The following is a 20,088-nucleotide window of genomic DNA, read 5'->3' on the forward strand; positions in this document are numbered from 1 at the left end:
TATCAACTACGCACCAAACTAATGCTTATTTTTTCTAAATATAATTCAATTCAATTTTATTCAGTAGCGATAAGAAAATTTTGCGAGTATATATGTAAGTGTAAGTGTGCAAGTACATACCATATAGTAGTGTTTACGTATTCACAGTTAAATAAATTAAACATAAAATCTTACTTTATTAAAAATAAAGGAAAATAAAGATTAGCTTTAATTTAACTATGCGTTTCGATCTTGAAACAAATACATCCAATAGAATCATCGATCATTCATGTGTATTCTTATATTTAAAAATTTGTTGTTATCAAATTAATTGAAAATAATTACGATACCTTACTCTTACATTAATACATAATTAAATTACATTCATGTCTTTCTTAAGGTTGACTATAAATAATCAGTTCCGCCTAATCGTTATCTACAAAAATTTAAGTCTTAATTTCCTGCATATAAAAAATAGGAATTTAGACGTATCTATTAAAACGTACTTATTTGCATGTGTTGGATTCTAATTCATCTTATTCATATCGTAAGACTCCAAATACAATACACAGTATTTTAACACTTGGTAGCTATAATAGTATTTTAGTTGCTTAAATTATTAACAAACAACATATCCGCAACTTCAATCCATTAAGTTTTATATATTTTATATAGGCAATTCCATCGGGCTGCACTTTGTTACTCAATTAGTCAATTTGGCCGGTAAACTGTATCTTATTTTATGGCTTGCCGGGCAGGGTTTAATTTCTTTTCGTTTCACTTTTGCCGTCTTGCGGTATTTGGTCATGTCAGTTGGTATCACAACTACGCGCGGCGTTATGTTGTACAGCAATTTGAATTTAGATATATTGATCCTAGTCTCAACAGTGTCTGCTGCTGCTATTTTAATAAATATTTTGTTCAAATCCAATTGCTGAGGTGGCTTTCCATAAAAGCTAAAAGGTTGCAGCTCATGCTGCTCCGGCTGGGCCGCTTCATTATCGCTTGCGCTTGGAAAATCGTCAACCACCGCAGATTGCGTAACCACTTCAGGAGGAGGTAGTAACGATAAATTATGCTGCATTTTGCGTTTTTTGCTATTAAACGTGGTTACACTTGGCGGACAATTCATTGTGAAATGCTCTATGGCAGTCTCATCTCTTCCCAATGCAACCGTGCTGCGACGTTTCATTATTCTTTTGGCGGCAATTGTGGGTTGCAGAGATTTAGCATTATTACCCGCCAACTGCAAAGCCGCCGCTGTCGAGGCAGATGCTGCCTCTGCTATCATTGGTGAATTCCCGCCCGTTTCAGCCATCTTCGCTTCGATGGATTTCCTTGCGACCAAACGACCTAGCGAAAGTCGCGGTATCGGCGGCTGTTGTGAAGTTTTTTGTATCTCATCGTATAGAAGTTTTATATGCTTATTGCCATACTCTTTCAGGCATTGAGTCAAGCGTAGATTACATAAGTCCACAGTTAAGCCATTGGGGAATATTAACTGCAGCTGCTGTAGGTATCTACTAATTTTTGTACAGGTATAGATGTTGCAGAAATCCTTTATCTCCTCGCGATGATCCGAGTAACAATGTTGCATATAACCATTGAAAGTTGTCTGCGGCTGTCCGCAAAAGTGGCAACGCTGAAAACCGCTATAGTGATCGATCATATGACGTAAGACTGTCATTTCACTTTGTGACGTATATGTACATATCGGACAGGAATAGATTAGTTTATCCCGTAATATTTGCGATATAACATCAGACTCATTCGGATGCGCCTGAGCTATATGCGCGTCAAAGGCAGATTGATTGGCAAGCAATTCCATGCAACTGAGACATTGCACGTAAGTTAGAGGTGAACCCAAAGCTTTTATTTTTTCTAGCTGCACTAGAGACATGGCCTTTAAGTCCAAGGGCTTGTGACGCATACGAGTGATATGCTGGGTCAATTGCCCTAACGATTGGCCACGGTATTCACAATGGCCACAAGTTAAACCGGCTGATGTGGCATTTGGGTCGGCGGCTATATATTTTATTACCTTGTGTATCTCTTTCATATGGTCTATCAATTGGAGACTGTTGCCTACAAACGAGAGGCAGCACGGGCATTTGACTTCAGTGCAAATACGAAAGCGAAAAGGATTCATCGCATTAAATCTTTTACATTTGGAAGCTTGGAAATGTTTTTCACGCAAGTCCTTGAGGGTTGGGAATTGCGCATTACAATAATAGCAGAGAATTCCAAATTGGTCTAAATTTAAATTCTGAAAATTTGCAAGTAAGGTTAGGTTAATAAAAAAGAAAAAAAAGAACAATGGTTTACATTGCTACCAGAAAATGTGTTAACATGCAGTATGGAAAGCATTTAAGCAATAGTGTAAAAATATTGATGATAGTATGACGAAATCGTTTGGCAACGCGGGTGTTGTATTTGAGGCGTACATAAGCAAGTAGCTTGGCAGTTTTGTCTGTCGCTCTATTCTTCAGACTAGAACGGTAACACTGCCAATAACGAAATTAGGACCAAAAGTAAAAGGAATTCATTCTACCATCATATCATACATATTTTGTTATTCAATAAATTAATTTGAATATTGCATACTTGGCTGCATTCGTTTCAGTTTATTTTTTTCGATAAATGAAACGCAGCTGACCGTTCAACATTTTGCACGGAAGAACTGGGAAAAAAGAACTTTGGACTACATTCTGGAACTTTTGATTCAAAAAGAGGCTAAATCACTCTAACAAATTCGGTCTAGATTACAATAATCGCTTTCCTGTGACCTTTACCCAATTCTAAAAAAGCTTCAAATCTGACCTGTAAGAGAATGTTAATTTTTAAAGGAAACATTTACTTAACTTTGTTGTGTGCATCTTGAATTTTTTTGCAAATGGCGGACTACATAATTTTATACCAGAATTGAACTGCAAATGATTTCCTATGAGAAGCTACTACATGGCGGAAATGCACAACATTAATACCAGGTCGATTTAAAACGCTAAGAAAATAATTGCAAATATGGAAGATGCGTTTTAAAGTAAAGGCTTTTAGTCAAGATACGATTATATTTTTAGTGAAATCACTCAATATGTAGCAGTAGATAGAGCCGTTGAACTAGCGAAACTCGGCACCAAATTGACGCGATGAGTACATAGGCAAGGGCATTTCAGTTCTGCACAAATCAGAAATATTCTAAAATTTTGGAAAAGCACTCACTGGTGTTAGGAGAGCGAGGGACGCAGCATCATAATGGGGTATGAGCCTGAATGTGTTCCACAGGACAACGGCTTCAACCTAACCTAACCTAGTAGTAGATTCTTCACTGAAAAAACTTTCAAAATTTCCCGACGTTGAAACGAATAGAAGGAGACAAAATGAGCATCGAACTTGATAACACTTTTACCGAAAATTTTCAATTGATCAGTGATTACTGCAGATCCCAACAAAACTGTGCGTGATTTTATCAAATTCATTAGATTGGAATTGAGATTCACAAGAACATGACTTCAGCGTATTTTGGCCTGACATACATAAGTATGTGTATACAAGATGAAGTCCGAAATTAACAAGACTGGCGTCATAAAAATGTTTCGATGGCGTTATCTTTTTAATGAGTTAGTGTGTTGGAAGTTACATCCCTAGCTGACTTCCAGTGAAAGTTTAGTGGCATTCGGTTAAGTGGAAGCGAAGTTATTGTGTCTAAAGTGTCGGTATGTTTGTGTCATCGCTACCAAAATGAGTTTCGAACAAAGAGCTAATATCAAATTTTGTTTTGAAATCGGTAAAACGTTAACAGAAACATTTGAATTGATGAAAAAAGTTTATGGCGATGATTGTCTATCTCGTGCTAGAGTTCGTGAGAGGTTTACACGTTTCAGAGATGGTTGTGAGGACATACATAAATGACAATGAACATACGGGCCGCCCAAAATCAGTAATCGTAAATTTATCAAAAATTAACCGAAATCATCGTTGAAATTCCTCGATTTATCGCATTTTAATTGCTCATTTGGGCTTACGAAAGGTTTGTGCACGTTTCATTCCGCCCAAGTTAACTGAGAACTAAGAATTGCTCAGAATTCAACATTCGAAAGACCTCATTAAAGAGGCGAGAAAAGACGAGAACTTCCTTCACAACATTGTAACTGGTGATGAAACGTGGTGTTTTAACATGAACTTGAAACTAAGTGTCAAAATGCCAAATGGAAGTCCCCAGACGAGCCACTACCCAAACAATCGCGTTTGGAGAAGTCAAAAATCAAGTCGATGCTCATTTGTTTTTACGATTTCAAGGGAATTGGCCACAAGGAGTTCGTGCCAATGGGCCAAACCGTCAATGCCATTTTCTATCTTGGCGTTCTGAGCGTTTGTTGCAACGCATTCATCGAATTCGCCCTGAATGCCGCGAAGGAAGAAGCTGGCGCTTATTGCATGATAATCCACCATCCCATCGATCCACCATTTTTTAACCATCAATCACTCACCGTATTCGCCTGATATGGCTCCCTGTGACTTCTACCTATTCGGAAAATTGCATTTGGCTATGAAAGGAAAACGTTTTGCGTCCGTAGAGGCCATCCAATAGGCTTGTACCGACATCCTGAAGGACATTCCGGTCAATGAGCTGAAACAGTGTATCGAGGCCAGAGGGGACTATTTTAAATAAATAAACTTGAAGTTATCAGAACAAAGCTCTTGTCGTTTCTATTTTAGCTCAGTCTTGTTTATTTCGGACTTCCCCTTGTATTCATCTTTAGGAAAAAATGGGGTCCTTGCGATTTCTGAAAAGTCGGGTTTAACTTTAAACGCACCCTGTTGTGTACGACTATCGCTAATACATAAATGTTTAAGCATAAAGTATGTATGTGAGTAGTAAAATGTTAATAACTCTTATTGGTGTTCGCATTGAAAGTGTTAATAAATGAATAGATTTCTGCAATTTACGTTGACTACACTTTATTCCATACAATTAAATAAGCTTAACTTCTATTTATATTTAAAACAAGTTGAAACTTATGAAATAATTATTATCTCATACGGTGTATTATTACTTCATTTTAATTGAAATTGAATTTCAATCCATTTTGCTTTTCTTCATGTTATATTTACTATTCTTTAAATTAGAAGCGAAACTACAGATTAACAATAAATCTTAAACACCTACCTCATCGCTATCGCCGTTTTCTGTCCCATCATCATTATCATCCAAACATAAACGTTTCCGATAGCGTTCCGATTCTTCCTCATCCTCCATTAAAATTCCGCGTATATGTCGTACGCGCGTAGGATCGTCGCGTTGCCAGAGCGGTCGTGTATCAATCGTATTTACACTGTTACTATCGTCCGCTTCTTCGCATTTTTCAAACACATAACGCGCTTCACGCTTTTTACCCGCATGTTTCTCATCGATATGTGACATCACTTGCACCAATTGTGTTGCGGTAAATGTGCAATGCATGCACTGATATTGGTGTTTGCAGGAATGTTGAGATGTTGTATGCGCAACTATTTGCTGTTGTGTCATTGTTTTGTGACCACATAAATTACAAGACCATTTGTATTTGCCGCCTTTGGATTTAAGCGTATCGGATTTAGCGACTGATAGTGCCACGGGAATTGCCGAAGTGGTAGTATTATCGGTTTTTTTCACTGTTGATGTGATATTTTACCGAAAACAATTCGGAAGGAGATAAGAAGAAATCAATTGAAGAATTAGTATCGAGCCAGAGAGCCTTTTCATGTTTTAAATATATTTGTATTTGTTCTAACTTAATAAATATGTGGTTTTGGGTATATGCGCAGTAACTTTATTTTCTTTTTCAGCTTAAAAGCAGTGTAGCTTGTTTCATCATCCTAAGAGTTCACTTTAAAATGTAGTAAATTCCTTTTTTGCGTTTGTTCAAAATAGTTTTTAGTTCATTCTATTTATGCCAATATTATTGGCGTGACGCATATGAGAATCCAGCAAAGGTGCTGAGGCAGAGCCCTTTCCCACAAATTTATAGCTTTGCAATAGTATATTGTCTATGGAGGGTAGTTTACATTTGCCACGAGGAGCTTTGCCATTATCTGTCAGCCACTATTGGAAAACTTCTGTAATTTTTTTGTTTTATGTTCGCAGCAGCTTTTGGACCAGCAGCTCATTACCGGAATGTTACGTAGCTGCCCTCAAGTTTGTACATTCTACTATATTTCTTGCAAATTTATTAACCTACTAATTTTCATGCCACTCATTTTTTTCATTCTACGTTTATCTTTTTCACATTTTATGTAAGGAAATTTATGTTGATTTCATTTTCCTTCACACTATTCAATATAATACAATCGATTTTTTTTTTTTGGTTTACTTTATCCCATTCAATTTTATTCTAGTTTTATTTTTTTTTTTTTTCATTAATTTAATTTTTTTTTTCATTTCATTTCCTTTGTTTCGTTCTTATTAATTTTTTTCATTTCCTTTATTTAATTTTTTTTTTAATTTATTTAAATTTTTTTACTTTGCTATAGGCTCCTTCTATTCGCCACTTCTCTTCTCGCTATCAAAGTTATGGAGCAAGATTTGCCGCTAGCGATGCAATGGAAACAACTAAACACAAGAAATTATACGCTCACATACATACTTTCTCGCGGCTTCATTCCGCATAAAAATGCAAAAAACTGCATTTGGAGGCTTTATATTCATTTGTGTTTTCACAATTCATTAGTTTGATTAGTTTAAATCTCACAAATCACAATACTACCAAGCCAATCACTGGATATTCACAAACATGTAATTTCTCCTACTTTTGTTTGTTTTGTATTGCGAAGGGAGCTGACATCAGACTTGCCAAAATCACGAAAAGTAAATTAACTGTTTTGTAATGGCGCAGCCTTATATACTTAATTCGCCTTGGCTATAGCTCATTAGACTGGTATAACGCAATGTCTTATAAACACTTGTATGTAATTTAAGGCGGCTATATTCCCGCGTTGCCAATATATGTATGTTCATTTGTACCAGTTGCTTTTTCTATTCGCCACTTGCTAACGCTTGGTGAAAAGAAGAGGCCTATATTTTATTTCATTTTAGTTTATTTTTATTTATCAATTTATTCCATTTCATTTATTTTATTTTTGTTATTATTTTCATTTCGTATTTACACATGCCTTCTTCATGTGAGCATGGTAATGAACCATTTCTCTGTTGAGAATAGGACGATGGTAGGAAAAGTAGGAAATGAAAAGTGGTGTTTCGAGTGTAATGTGTCTTGAAAAAGGCAAATCGATGATGTTGCCTCTTAGTGTTGTTGACTTATTAACGTCTGATGCACAATCGAAATTGAACATATCTTTCATGAACTTGATAAATGTTTCGTAATTTTTCACATTTGTGTAAATGTAACTTGATCAATTCCATTGAGATTCCATTTACTTCCTTCTCTATATCCATACAAAATATTTGTCAAACAAATACAACTAAAATTTTCTTTTGAAAAATGCAACCATTCCATCAGTATTTTCTTATGACGCTGTCACGTTAAACTATCGTCAGTAAATTACTTTACAGACAACCTCTTTTTACTTTATTTTATCTTTATTTTATTTCATTTACTTTATTTTATTTTTTAATTAATTTTATGTGTATTATATTTTTTATTAATTCAATAAATTGCATTTACATAATTTCATTTGTTTTATTTTATCTTGTCTCATTGAATTTACACTTAGTTGTAATGTAAATTGATTTCATTTATTTAAAACGTACGTCCTTTCTTAAATTTTATTTTATTCTGTGCGCAACGATTCGCGCCACTTCGTTAAATTTCATTTCAAACGCTTCACACATCACTGCACTTCAATTAACTTTATTTCGATTCATTTCAATCTACTCCTTTATATTTATTCCATTTCCTTAATTTCGTTTCGTTTTCACCTCACTCCTATTTACTGCGTCTTTTTCACTAAATTTAGAACTGTATCTTATTCTCGATTTACTCACCTGCACTCTCTTTCGTTCGATCGTGTTCGACCACCCTCACATATGATGGCGGATGTACGTCGTGCTGGCGTATATGGCGATCTACCACATTTCTCATATAATGTAAATATCCACAGAATTCACACTGATACAATTTCGGTCCATGAAAACGTAAATGACTCAAAATTCGTTCAATAGACAAAGCACGTTTACAAATCTCTTCTTTGCAATGTGGACAATTGTAATACAAAATGTCGCTGTGTAACGCATTCAAATGCGATCGAAAAATGTCATCCGAAATTGTCAAGTACTGACAATTGTCAACGCCACAAGTATAACGCTTCGTATCAGGCACATATTCGTAAATGCATTGGCCCTTGACGTTGACGGCGGCTACATTATTACCGCCATTTGCTGTGTTCGTTGTATTCCCGCTTGTACTACCAACTACCAATGAAGAAGAGGCCAAGTTTGTCATCTTATCAAAATGCTTCTCACTCGAATTTAGACATGGCACTGGATTCACAGGGTCGACATTAGCAACATGCTGAGTGCCGCCATTACTGTCATCGGTGTGCATTTGCAAATGGCGCATCAAATTTGTGCGCACTTTCGTTTTATATGGGCAAACGGAACAATTCAAGATTTTATCAAATATTGGCGTCAAAGGTAGTAAGCCGATTTCACTTGGTTTGAAATGTGTACGCGAGTTGGATTTTTTGCGTTGCCATTCGTCAATCAATTTTTCACGAAACTGTTGAATTTCATGTTTACGTAATAAAGTTGTAAATGCCACAAAGTATGCATGGAATGAACATTGCTTTTCTGTCGGTTTGTAAGGCAACGGCGTGGAACGTAGTTTCTTAGAACGCCAATGCCTCTCCTCAAAATGTTTAAGCATTTGATCCATATTAACGGCAGTAGCCGTGCACATATAACAAAAATATCGATGTATACCGTGTGTTTTTATATGGGCCTTGATTTTTTGAGGCTTTTGAAAGGTAATTGGGCAATGTGGGCACCTGTATGTATGGGCACTAATATTGTTTTGGCCAAGTGTGGATAAATGATAAACGACATGTGAATAGTAGCTCGAATCAGTAAGTTTGGTCTTACAATCCTTAATGGTGCAACGGAAGAGTTTTGAGTCTGAAAACACGGGAGAAGTTTTTTTGTAAACTTAAAACTAAGGGAAGATTAAATGTAAAATATACGTGTTTTTCTTTTAACGGACTATGCACATGTCCTGATCTATGCGAATAGGAGTGGGGAAATGGCTGATGCTCTGAAATTGAATGTTTTTTTTAACCTTTGTCTACCGCAAAAAAACTTGACGTTCGGATAGTAGTTTACGCTGGTAAATTTTTGTTAGCAATACCAAGTATTTAAAAATACTAATATTGTTAGAATAATACAGCAGACATAGAAGAGTTACAGATATGCAAAGCATCAGATATTAACGTAGCAATACAAAAAAATCTCATTCCGGTTCATTTGACTCGGGCGGCAGACAAAGGATTAATATGAAAACGCTCAGAAATCTGATATGTAAATGAGGTTAGGTGCAGAAAAGAATGAGCCGCGCGGTAGTGTTGGTGAATCAAAAGGGCACTCTATGCGTCGAATGCACCCTTTTGGAAATAAAAAAAAATTTGGGCATGTCCTTATATCAGTCACCACTGATGGCACGATTGTCTTCCTTTTTGAGGAAATTTTACCTAATTGAATAAATACTTAGACATACAGGGTGGCCCGAATTTTTTATCATATGTTATTTTGTCAGTGACAGCTCTGCTCTGCTGGAAATTTTAACAGAATATCGGTATCATATCTCCGTGCAAAGATTTTAATCGCCTTTCGCTTGAAAAAAGTTGGGAAATATTGCAGGCTTATTTCCAAAGTCAACATTTTGTAGCGCAAATAGTGTGTTTATTGAAATCATCTTTTCTGGTTAAACGTATTTTCATCTCGGCGGCCATATAATCAAGCAAAACTGGCGCAACTGAACATCGAAAAGGCCGTATGTGATCGCCGAGAAGCCAATGCATCCTCTTAAGGGATAAAAATCGATTTTTTTTTTGCATGTTATTGTAGTAAAACATTTCAAAAATACCGTGTTAAAATTTTAAGTCAATCCGAGCAAAACTTTTTAAGTTATAGAGCATAAAGCCGAGCCGCCTCAAACATCTGCCGAGACGCAGCAGTTGCGCGCGTAGTCCGTTACAAACTTTAAACGCGGTTTTCTCGAACCTTTTTTTTTAAAGTGCGTAGTCATTGGCATTTGAAAACTACTCAACCGATCCTTTTGAAATTTTGCACACATATTTTACATATAAAAAACCTCCCCCAACGTTTTTTTTTCGCCATTTTTTTTATATTAAGGTGGTTTTACACCTACAAAATGGCGGCATTTTTTCGTCAAAAATCACTTTTTACTTTAAACGACTACCAAATGGCTGAAAATGAAAATAAATCGTCAAAATAAACGTTGGGGGGAAGTTTAACTCATACTTTAACTAAATTATTCGATTTTTTTGATTTCAGATGATTCTACGCTGAGATATGCTGACTACTGCAAAATGTATTTTTGAAAAGACGTCTACGTAAATGTGCTCTCATTCGCTCATTTTGCAATATTTTTACATGAAAATTTTATCAAATATTCTTGAAATGTTACTTTATAATATGCAACAACTTTTCATAAACTGACTTGAACCGTTTCGCTACAATAAATTCATGAAAAAAGCGTTTTTTTAGCGTTTATCCCTTACCCCCCCCCCCCCCCCCCCCCCCCCTTAGGTTATACTGGCTGGCCGAAGCCACGCAGATACCATTTTGGTCCCTAGCGATATTAGATCAGAGTCCTATTCAGTGAAAATATATATCACTCGAGATGTGCGTACCATTCGTAAATTTTCGGAGTCACTCAAGCTCCAGTTCGGGGATAGATTCTAGCCTTTCAAAGCTGAGAGCGCTCAGGTAGCATAGTCTAGTTTTCGAGAGAGCCGAACAGTAACATAGAAGATGCTCTAGGGTTTATCTTGCACCCGGCTCATTACACTTCCTGCAAACGTCGCGAAGGGTTAAATTTAGCTAGTGAGCGTGTACTGCAACTAGGCAGTGCCCTGTTAGCATACCAACTAATGTTCAAGTCAAGACAGTTACATGTATGAATTTGTGTTTCATAAATAATGTGAATGTTTGTTCTTTCGAATAACCCAATATACCGAAAATACTTGATATTTGTATGAACCACCCTGTATAATAACAGAAGCAAGATATTTACCTGGCACGCCAGTTGCCGAGACAATCTCCCTCAAAGCCGTCTCCCACGTTTCTTGAGTAAAAGTCTGCACGAATTCTTGGCTATCCGGGTTACGTAGTATATCTCTTATCGCCTCCGTATCACTAGCATTTCGTGCCAACATACCATGCTTTTCGTCTGCATGCTGCATAAACCCATCTACATCTTCAGCTAAATATGAGCATTGTGAACAGCGCAGATATTCACGTTGAGCGCTGAAGTTTTGACGGTCATGAAATTGCAAATGATCACCCATGGCCACGGCTAAGCGTGTCTGATATTTACAACCATTCGCCATACATTTAAATTGTGGCACAGTCGATGCCACAGCTGATGAGTTGCTAGCGCTACTACATGAATCCGAACGGCTTAAACGTGTTGAAGGATTATTCGCTATCGATATATTAAAACCCAAACGTCCCTCTTCGTATTGTGCCGAAACTGATTGCGTTATAAGGTAGTTTCCGGTTGTGGCTTGTCCAACGGGCAGCGTTTCGGCAACTACTTGTGGCTCGGGCGAATCACTGGCAATGATGGTTTTATTAGCATCAACATCACTCACAGCAGGTCTGCTAGTGGTACGCGGTGTGGAAAGTATGCGTGAAACTTCCATAGATTCTGCAGCTGCATGTTCCAATTCCGATCGCTCGTCCGCTATGTGCTGTGCCCAAAGAGAGCCGATATTATTGGTTGGCGACGCTACAGAACGAGCATTTAAACTGCAAACATTTGATATGACTGGTAGCTGCGAGGCAGTTGTAGATGGACTCGGAACACTGCTCTCGTTCAAGCTAACCACACTCGTAATTTGTAGTTGGCATGGCGGTGTTTGTGCATGGGCTGTCTTACTTTGCGTATTATTAATTGAACGCATCATTTGAGCGCCAATATTTTGAAAGTGTCGATTCTCAACCGGTTTCTCTACCGTTGGCTGTATTTTGTTTAAAAACGATGTTGATATCGTCGGTAACGAGCGTTGCTCTACGTTTGTTAACTCGACAAGTTGTGCATTTTCATCAAAGGCCGATATTGGTTTTGAACTATTCGCTGAAGTGGGCGTCGGTGTTGTCGACAGGCAATCGCCTGTCAAGCGTCGAATCTTAATGCGCGGTCGTTCTTCATCAAGCACTGGCGAATTCGACTTAGATGGTCGTTTCAACGTCTCTACAACAGGTAAATTGGGTGTGATCGGGTTCGTTAAGTGTTTCGAACGCATGTGGTTTAGTTCGGCTGACAGCGCGAGTTTGTTTTCTTTGCCGTTATCGCCCTCAACTTGAGCTTTACAACTATGACAATAACCATTCCACGAGCTTTGCGCGTGTTCACAACTAAAATGACTCTCGAGTCCAATTGCCTCACTTGAATAGAGAAAAGTGCAATTCTCAGAGAGGCAGTAAAATTTAAAAGTTGTATCCTCAGTCGATTTTGAAAAGCCGATATTTTGTATGCGTTGGATTGAAGGTAATGTTAGTAGTGGACCGGTCGTATTGACGATTGGCGTACCGACAACATTACTCTGTTCGCGCTGTTGTTCCTTAACGAAATCCAAAGCCTCTTGCATATTAGCCTGTTGGCTATCGTTATTTAAATGTATTGGTGTTGTATTTGGCTCCCAATTGTCTGACATGTAATCGGAATTTAGTATAGAGGAAACATCGTAGAGATCTTGCAACGATTCCATTGGTGTTAACTCTGGTACCAATTCGATGGGGTCGTTGCATGGTGAGTCAGGCAATAAGTCATCCAGATTGGTGATTAAGGGTCGAAATCCGAGATTTGGGTCAGCATTTACTTGAGGCAAATTTACCAAAGTAACCGCTTCGTTTTGCGGCTGTACAGCAGAAGCTAAAGCTGGAGCTGAATCTGAATCTGTAGCCGGAGCTGGAATTGGAATTGGAACTAAAGCTGACACCGCAGCTGGAGCTTGAGAAACTGCTACCGCATTCGTTTTATCAACACCTATTATAACGTTGTTTGCCACATTTTCGTTACTTGCCGGCTGAGCAGCTTCAATATCTCTTTTTTCGTCTGTTGTTTTCTTTCTGTTAGCCATCGTAATTGATAAACTTTTCTTCAACTTATTATTCGTCGCATATAGCCGATTCAGCTTATGTAACACATTCTTATTTCTACTTTTGCTGCTCTTATTCAATGTGCCAGATGCTGTCGAAACCACCGACGACGCTGTGCTTGGTGCAGACTCTGTAATTTCAATATCTTCCCAATTATCATCATCATCCTCAATGGGCGAATCGCCGGCAGTTTCAGTCGCCGCAGAAGTTGCTTCATCTCTTGGCGGCTGATCGAGTTCTACCGTTACGCTTTCACCGTTTGCAGCCAACGCAGGTTCGGTGGATGAATTTAACTTATTTGATAACGTTGAGTTTTCCACACCTTTCGGTGCTAATGCAGCAGTCTCACTTGTTTTATTTTGAGCCTCTGACGTAAGCCCAAAAATATCAATGGAATTTGAGGCTTCGGTGTGTGTTTTTTCTGTTGATGTTGCAGTCGCTGTGGTATTAGCGGTGGCGTTCCTACCACTTTTGATATTCTTAAATCTTTGGCTTAGACGTTCTGCAATCGAGATGCTACTTCCACTTCCAATGGATGCCGCACCACCAATTGCGACCTCTCGCTGCTCATTTGTGATGGTGAACAAACTTTGTGCGAAATTATTCATTGTGGGCGACTCATTTGTCTCACGTGTGGGCACGAATACATTGGAGTTCAATGCTTCTTCCACAGCTGCCTTTTTAACGTGCGAACTTTCCGTACATTGTAAACTTTTTGCGATCGGCATATCATCACTGTTTACACTTTCAGTTGGATTTGGCGAAACATTTGCTTCTCTCAAACTGTTGCTTTGCTCATCGATTTCGATGGCTTCTTCTTGATTTTCTGCATTCACGACCTCATCTCTATCTAAACCTTCATTTAAAATTTGGCTTTCTATCTCCAACGCTTTTAGAGCGTCTACAACTTTCACATCCCTTATATCAAAAAGATCAATTGTATGCCCCAGTTTGGCAATTTTCGATTTAGCAATGTCATGTTGATTGATAAAATGGCTATCGAGATTTGGTCTATACAGCTGAATAAAATTACACAGATGACACACATGGGCCGACAGTACAGACCCATGTGGTGCCGGGTTCTTGCGCACAACTGTGCCCCCTATACACTGAGCTTTTATATGATTGTCAAGTTGATGTGCCTTTGTGAAGGGACGACGACAGTTACTACATTCAAAGGCGTATTCGCCTGTGTGTGTAATAAAATGATCCATCCAGCTGGATTGAATGGTGCGATTATGTTGAAAACAAAATACACAGCGATAAGACCAGTATAACGATTTCTTCTGGATTATGCCAAAGTAAGGCTTGGACAGTTTGCCCATTTTCAACTTCTCTAATACCTCTGGCGACAGGCGCGAGGTATAGTGTTCAGGGTGGTTTCGCTTGTAATGTGCCGCCGGATAACTGATTCTTGTGTCGCACAAGACACACCATTTGGCCCACTTCGATTGCGAGTGCCATTCTTTATTAGTATTCTTTATTATGGTAGATTTGTTCGTAGCATCAGTTGCTTGCTCTGCGGTTTGTTCACATTCTTCAGCAGCGTCAGCGTCTTCCTCATCATCTGATAATAGCGCACTCTTTGGTTTCTTGCTTTTTGGTCCCGGTTTAACTTTCTTCACTTCAACGTTTAGCTTGATTTTCTTAGTCGCAGGCTCCCCAGTCAGTTCATCCGCAGAATCATCCTCTACTTCCGATTGTTTTATAGGAGTATGTGGCTTAAGTATGGGCATTTTACGTGGTGGAGTTTTTTCAGTTTTGGCATCGCTATTTAATTCACTTTCCGACTCCTCGGAACTGTCATGCACCTTTACTTTATTTACTTTTAACTTAATTTTTATTTGCTTTTGAAGTTCTTCGACATTTAATTGCTCCAGCACAACTTTGGATTTACGAATACGTGGCAGTATTTGTGCTTCCACTTCTGTTTGATCGGATTTCTCAGTGCTATTGTTGTCATCACATGTGCTCACTTGCTCGGCTGCAGCAACTAGCGTGCACATCCGTCGACCCGTGGCCGTTAGCACGCCTTGACTTATGAACATCGTGCGTATATCTTCGTTTAGACGATCTAATTCATTCCTTTTCTTCATCTTCGCCTTTGCTTTCATCGGCCTGCCGCCGTTACTTTCACTTTCCTTCGTTTCTTTGGAATCGTTCGATTTATTCAAGTCTTCACATGACATCGAGATATTTTCATCTTCAACCGCTTCGTCGTTTGCTTCAATTTGTGCTGCATTTTTTTCTGCTTGACTTTCCACAATTTCTTTTACGAATTTCAGATTATCTTCACTAAGGATTTGCGACAACAAACTGAAAATTTGCGCTTTATCCTTTTTCGGGTTGAGTATATCCTGCACGAAACTCTCCAACAAGTGTCGTTTTTGTGTATCTTCGTCCATTAAGGCGTCAACCCTAGTGGGATTCGTTGACTTTTCAAACTTTTCTGCTGGCGTTTGTTTTGCGTACTCCATTCCCGCTGCAGTTTGTTTGCTTATTGATGGCTTTTGTAACTTGGCACTTCCTTCATCTAACTTCTTTGTATCATTAATCTCTTCGGTCGCTTGTTCGTCCAGTTGCTGTTTTGCCTTTCCTTTTGCTCCTTTCTTACCTTTGGGTAAGGGTTTTTTTATTATGGGCGACGCTTTTTCGCTCGAATTTTTTAATGGTTCACTACGACGTTTGTGGTGAAAAACTTCTAACGATCGTTGCACTACGTTAAAGTTCACGTTAGTACGCGTACGGCGCTTACCCGAAATTATGTTTTGCGTTGAAACCTTGCAATTATCATCGGTTTTTTGAAAAATTTCTGCAAGACATTTGTTCTTTTTTGGCAGCATCAAATCAATCTGCTTGCGACGTTCTTCTTCGTTAGCTCCTTGAATATCTTCATATACCAAACACTTGAATGGAAATATTTTTTCTTTGTCCACTTCCGGTAAACTGCCACGCACAACCATCGTGTTTCGCCGCTTCAAAATACGCGCAGGTTTTCCTGCATTGACGAGTTCATCCAAAAACGCAGTTTCCTTGGTAGGCGTAATATCCGCTTTCGCTGAACTGCTTAGCCTTTGTGGTTCGCTCTCATTAGACTCTTGTATTTCAGTGACAATCTCGGCGGAAGTTTTAGCCTCAGCAGCTTCTAGCGTTGAACTTATTTTTTTCTTCGCATCTGAGGTGCTTGCTGGCACTTCGCACGACGCAGAATTAGACTGTGGTTTTTTGATAACCAATTCCGTTGTACTAGTGTCTGAGAGAGTTGAGACATCTTGTGCATTTTTACTCTCAATTTCGGGGTTGGAGTTCACGGGGGATACTGTTGCGTGAGCGTTGTCTTGCGCCGTACACTCGCCGGTATCTTTCGGTTCGACTGCAGGCTTCCTTTTCACTTTCTCACTACATTTTTTATTTACTCCTACAGTTGTTTTCGTAGTATTTTCTTTACTGTTCTTTTTCTTTTCTGTTTTTCCTTCCTTTTTTTCCTTCACCTGTTCCTCCTGGTCTTTCTGTAATCCAATATTATTTGCAATTACTTTCTTTTTATCCAAACTTTCTATCTTTTGCTCTGGTTGATCTTTTTGTTGCTGATTTGATAAATCCGGTTGGCTCTTATTTTCTTTAGCTTCTTCCTTCTTTTCAACCGATTTCGTCTCAGTTTCGCTTTTATCAGCCGTTTTTTCGGTAACCTTCTTTGGTATTTTAAAGCTTGTTTTGGCTTTGGGAAAATCACAGCTACTAAAATTAGTGCTACGATATAATTTATCCAATGTCGAGACGGTTGGTGGATGTTCGGAGAGCTTGGCTATTACACTACTGTCCACTTCACTTACTTCACCAATATCTTTGTCAGTTGCAGCTGCCGCTGCCTTTGCTGTCTCCTCGGCTGCTTTTCTGGCCGCCTCTTCTGCTGCAGCTCGCGCCTTGGCCTGTTTATATTCCATATAGGTGCGTGGTTCAATTTTCTTTTGCTTTTTCGACTCGAAATATTTACTGCGTTCTGTTTTATCATTAAGAACTGCACTAAATTTACTGTGATTAGAGTTTGGGGGCACTGCCGTGGAAAGTTGGTGGAGGTGAGGGTTTACAATAAGCGGCTGAATTGTGTTTCCAGTGTTAGGACGTCCGAATACCGGTGTGGGCAGCAACGGAGCTTTAGCTTGTCGAAATCCACTATGTAAATCTGTTCCTTTTGCATATTCTTTAAATGGACGATTTTGTGGAATTTGCGGTGCCTGTGGTATAACTTTTTGTACAACTGCCGTATCCGGATCAGAGTCCCAGTTTTCTTCGCTGCTATAACCGCTTTTACTTCGCTGCTGTACCATCGGGCGGTCCAGGTGTTGGTTCCCTCTTGTGCCAAACTCAATGGGTACGGGTAGTCCACCATAAGCTAATGGTACAGTATTCGTAGGAAAGTCTCTTCGCGTAAATATACCCGCTTGTGGTATATTAATTGGCATATTATTTGTTAATTGTTGCCTGTGATCCATTGAGCCACTAGGGAAACTTGCACTAAGTGCGATACGCGGATCGATCGTTTCAACTTCCATTAAACTGGGTATGTGCGACTGCCTCACTGGTGTCTTGGCTATTGCCGGTGTAATAAGTGGTGGCACAACTTTTGAATTAATATGCGTCTGCGAAGGAGCGGTTTTGTGTTGCATTATTTGGGGTTGTTGATAAAGGCTTGTGCCCACAATGGTGGTTGCGGCTTTACGTAATCTGGGATCTTGCGGAAGTGTTGAGCTTGACGGGCTTGTCGCAACGGGTTTATTTGAAGCACTACTAAAACGATGTGGATTCAAGCGCGGATCGGTCGGCTGGGTAAGGTGTGTATCACTAATATTCTGGTGGCTGTTTCGCTCTGTGCGCGGATGTGGATTATATTTTAAAGCTATGCGTTCTTTTGGCAAAGGATTTTGCGTATCTTTTGGTTTGATTGTGATCGGCGATTTTAACACGTCCGGACTGTCCCGTAGATGTGGTGAAGATTGTGTGACAATAGCAAACTTTTTACGCACTTTATCAAGTGTTGCTGCTGCACTGGGGGATATAATGCCAGCCGAACTTATGGCGTTATCCAGCGATTTAACTGGACGACGTGTACCAATTTCCGAAATGCTTGGTACACTATTTTCGTTCGGTTTTTCATCGGTCTCGCTAAGTAAATCCGATATATCACTAGCCGACAAGGGCGGACTCTTCAACACTTCCGGTATGGTAGGCACTTTCACAGGTATTGAAATGGGCGCAGATCTATTAGATAGCGTGAGAGATTGTTCAGGATTACGCACACGCGAAAACATTTCATTTGATTTCGGCACGTTTTTCTTAAAACTGAAAACTGTATCATGATATCTCTGCTCTTGCGATTTCGAGACAGAAGCGGAGTCAGGTAAAGCTCTTTTAGCATGATTTCGGTTTGCTGATACACTTTTGTTGCTCGAAAAATCATTCCAACAATCTTCGGATGAGTAGACTTCATGGGCGAATTCGTTAGACGAGCGTGGATCGCGATTACGTTGTGGTTCTAAGTGGTTTTTATCATGATTTGTGATGTTTACATTCAGATTTCCAGAATGACTTGATTTGTCAGTGCCAACGCTACGCCTGTTAAATATCCTTGAGGAGTCATTTGAACGATCAAGACTGCTATCACGCGATCGATTTGACTGATTAGACTGTTGTCTATGATGTTCATGCGAATGATGACTGCTTTGATGGTGCTCATGGCGTTGATGATGAAAATGGTGACGATGTTTATGAAGTCGGTCATTTTTTGAACCATGTTTATGTCTATCTCGTTGCTCAGATTTGGGCGACTTTTCATCATCCCTTGAGCTACGTCTCTCTGTGGGTATTTCCACAGGTGGCAAATCCTCTAATTGTTGCGGTGGAGGACTCTCTGGTCCCGTTATATCTACTACCTCAACGCTAGACACTTTATCTAATTTACTTCTTGGCACTTCTGTATTTGTTGTTGTGACACTTATGTTGGAAGTGGACTTCGTTGGTTTGGAAGTTTCAATTTCACTCTGCAAAAGGGGTATCTGCTCATTGGTTGGGAATATTTTTATGGAGTTTTTTTTTGTTTTGTGTATACGGTTTTATTCAACGAAACGCAAACATTTTAAAACGAACATATAGGAATAAAAAGAATAAAACAAAAATAGCAAATTATAAAAAAAATTAGTACGCACAGGAAAAATAAAAAACTAAACTTATTTAAGCTTAACTTATTATAAGTTATATGGGTTATAAAGAGCAGCAGAAGTCTAAATTTCTGTCGCACTTAGCACCGATTTCTCAATGTCCAGCTATGAATTTTAATAATATAAAGAATTTCGACAGCAGTTTGATTCCATGAAGGAAGTCAAGGCGAATCTATTAAAGGTGGTGTTGGTAAACCAGCTGAGTTATTTTTTTTTTCTTTCGCCGTGTCCATGTGGCCGTCAACTAAGAATGAAATAAGGCGAATTTATTATTTGTTTTCTAGTTTCTCAATACTTTGCTTTGACAATCAAATGTACAGAACATTGTTGTTGGTCTAGTGCCACCACCTTTAATGAATGCACCTTCAAAGAAACGAAAGTAAGAACAATAAAAAATTATTTCTTAAAATCAAATAAGCCTTTAATAACTAAAAATTGTGTGACAAATACAGGGTGTGCCTTGTATATCACGAGACTGAAAGTATAAATCGTATCAAATCGCTGAACGAATTTTATTTGACAGAGTAATGCCATCAAGTGACATTAGCCACAACGTCT

The 20,088-nt window shown here is 38.7% G+C and overlaps 1 protein-coding gene across 2 annotated transcripts in view; it reads right to left on the reverse strand.

The window, feature by feature from the left end:
- Positions 1 to 19: 19 nt before the first annotated feature.
- Positions 20 to 20,088, reverse strand: part of LOC129239381 (uncharacterized) — a 46,754-nt gene continuing 26,685 nt past the window's right edge. The window contains exons 4-7 of one of the 2 annotated variants that reach the window (XM_054874844.1): positions 11,226 to 19,368; positions 7,961 to 9,088; positions 5,147 to 5,631; positions 20 to 2,245 (exon numbers count right to left, since the gene is read on the reverse strand). In XM_054874844.1, the coding sequence (XP_054730819.1) occupies positions 683 to 2,245; positions 5,147 to 5,631; positions 7,961 to 9,088; positions 11,226 to 19,368 (11,319 nt within the window). In that variant the 3' untranslated portion in view covers positions 20 to 682. Of the gene's footprint in view, positions 2,246 to 5,146; positions 5,632 to 7,706; positions 9,089 to 11,225; positions 19,369 to 20,088 lie in introns of those variants that run through there. The other variant, XM_054874845.1, reaches the window with a different exon arrangement.

This window comes from Anastrepha obliqua, chromosome 2 (genome assembly GCF_027943255.1).
Source record: "Anastrepha obliqua isolate idAnaObli1 chromosome 2, idAnaObli1_1.0, whole genome shotgun sequence".
Taxonomy (NCBI): Eukaryota; Metazoa; Arthropoda; class Insecta; order Diptera; family Tephritidae; genus Anastrepha; species Anastrepha obliqua.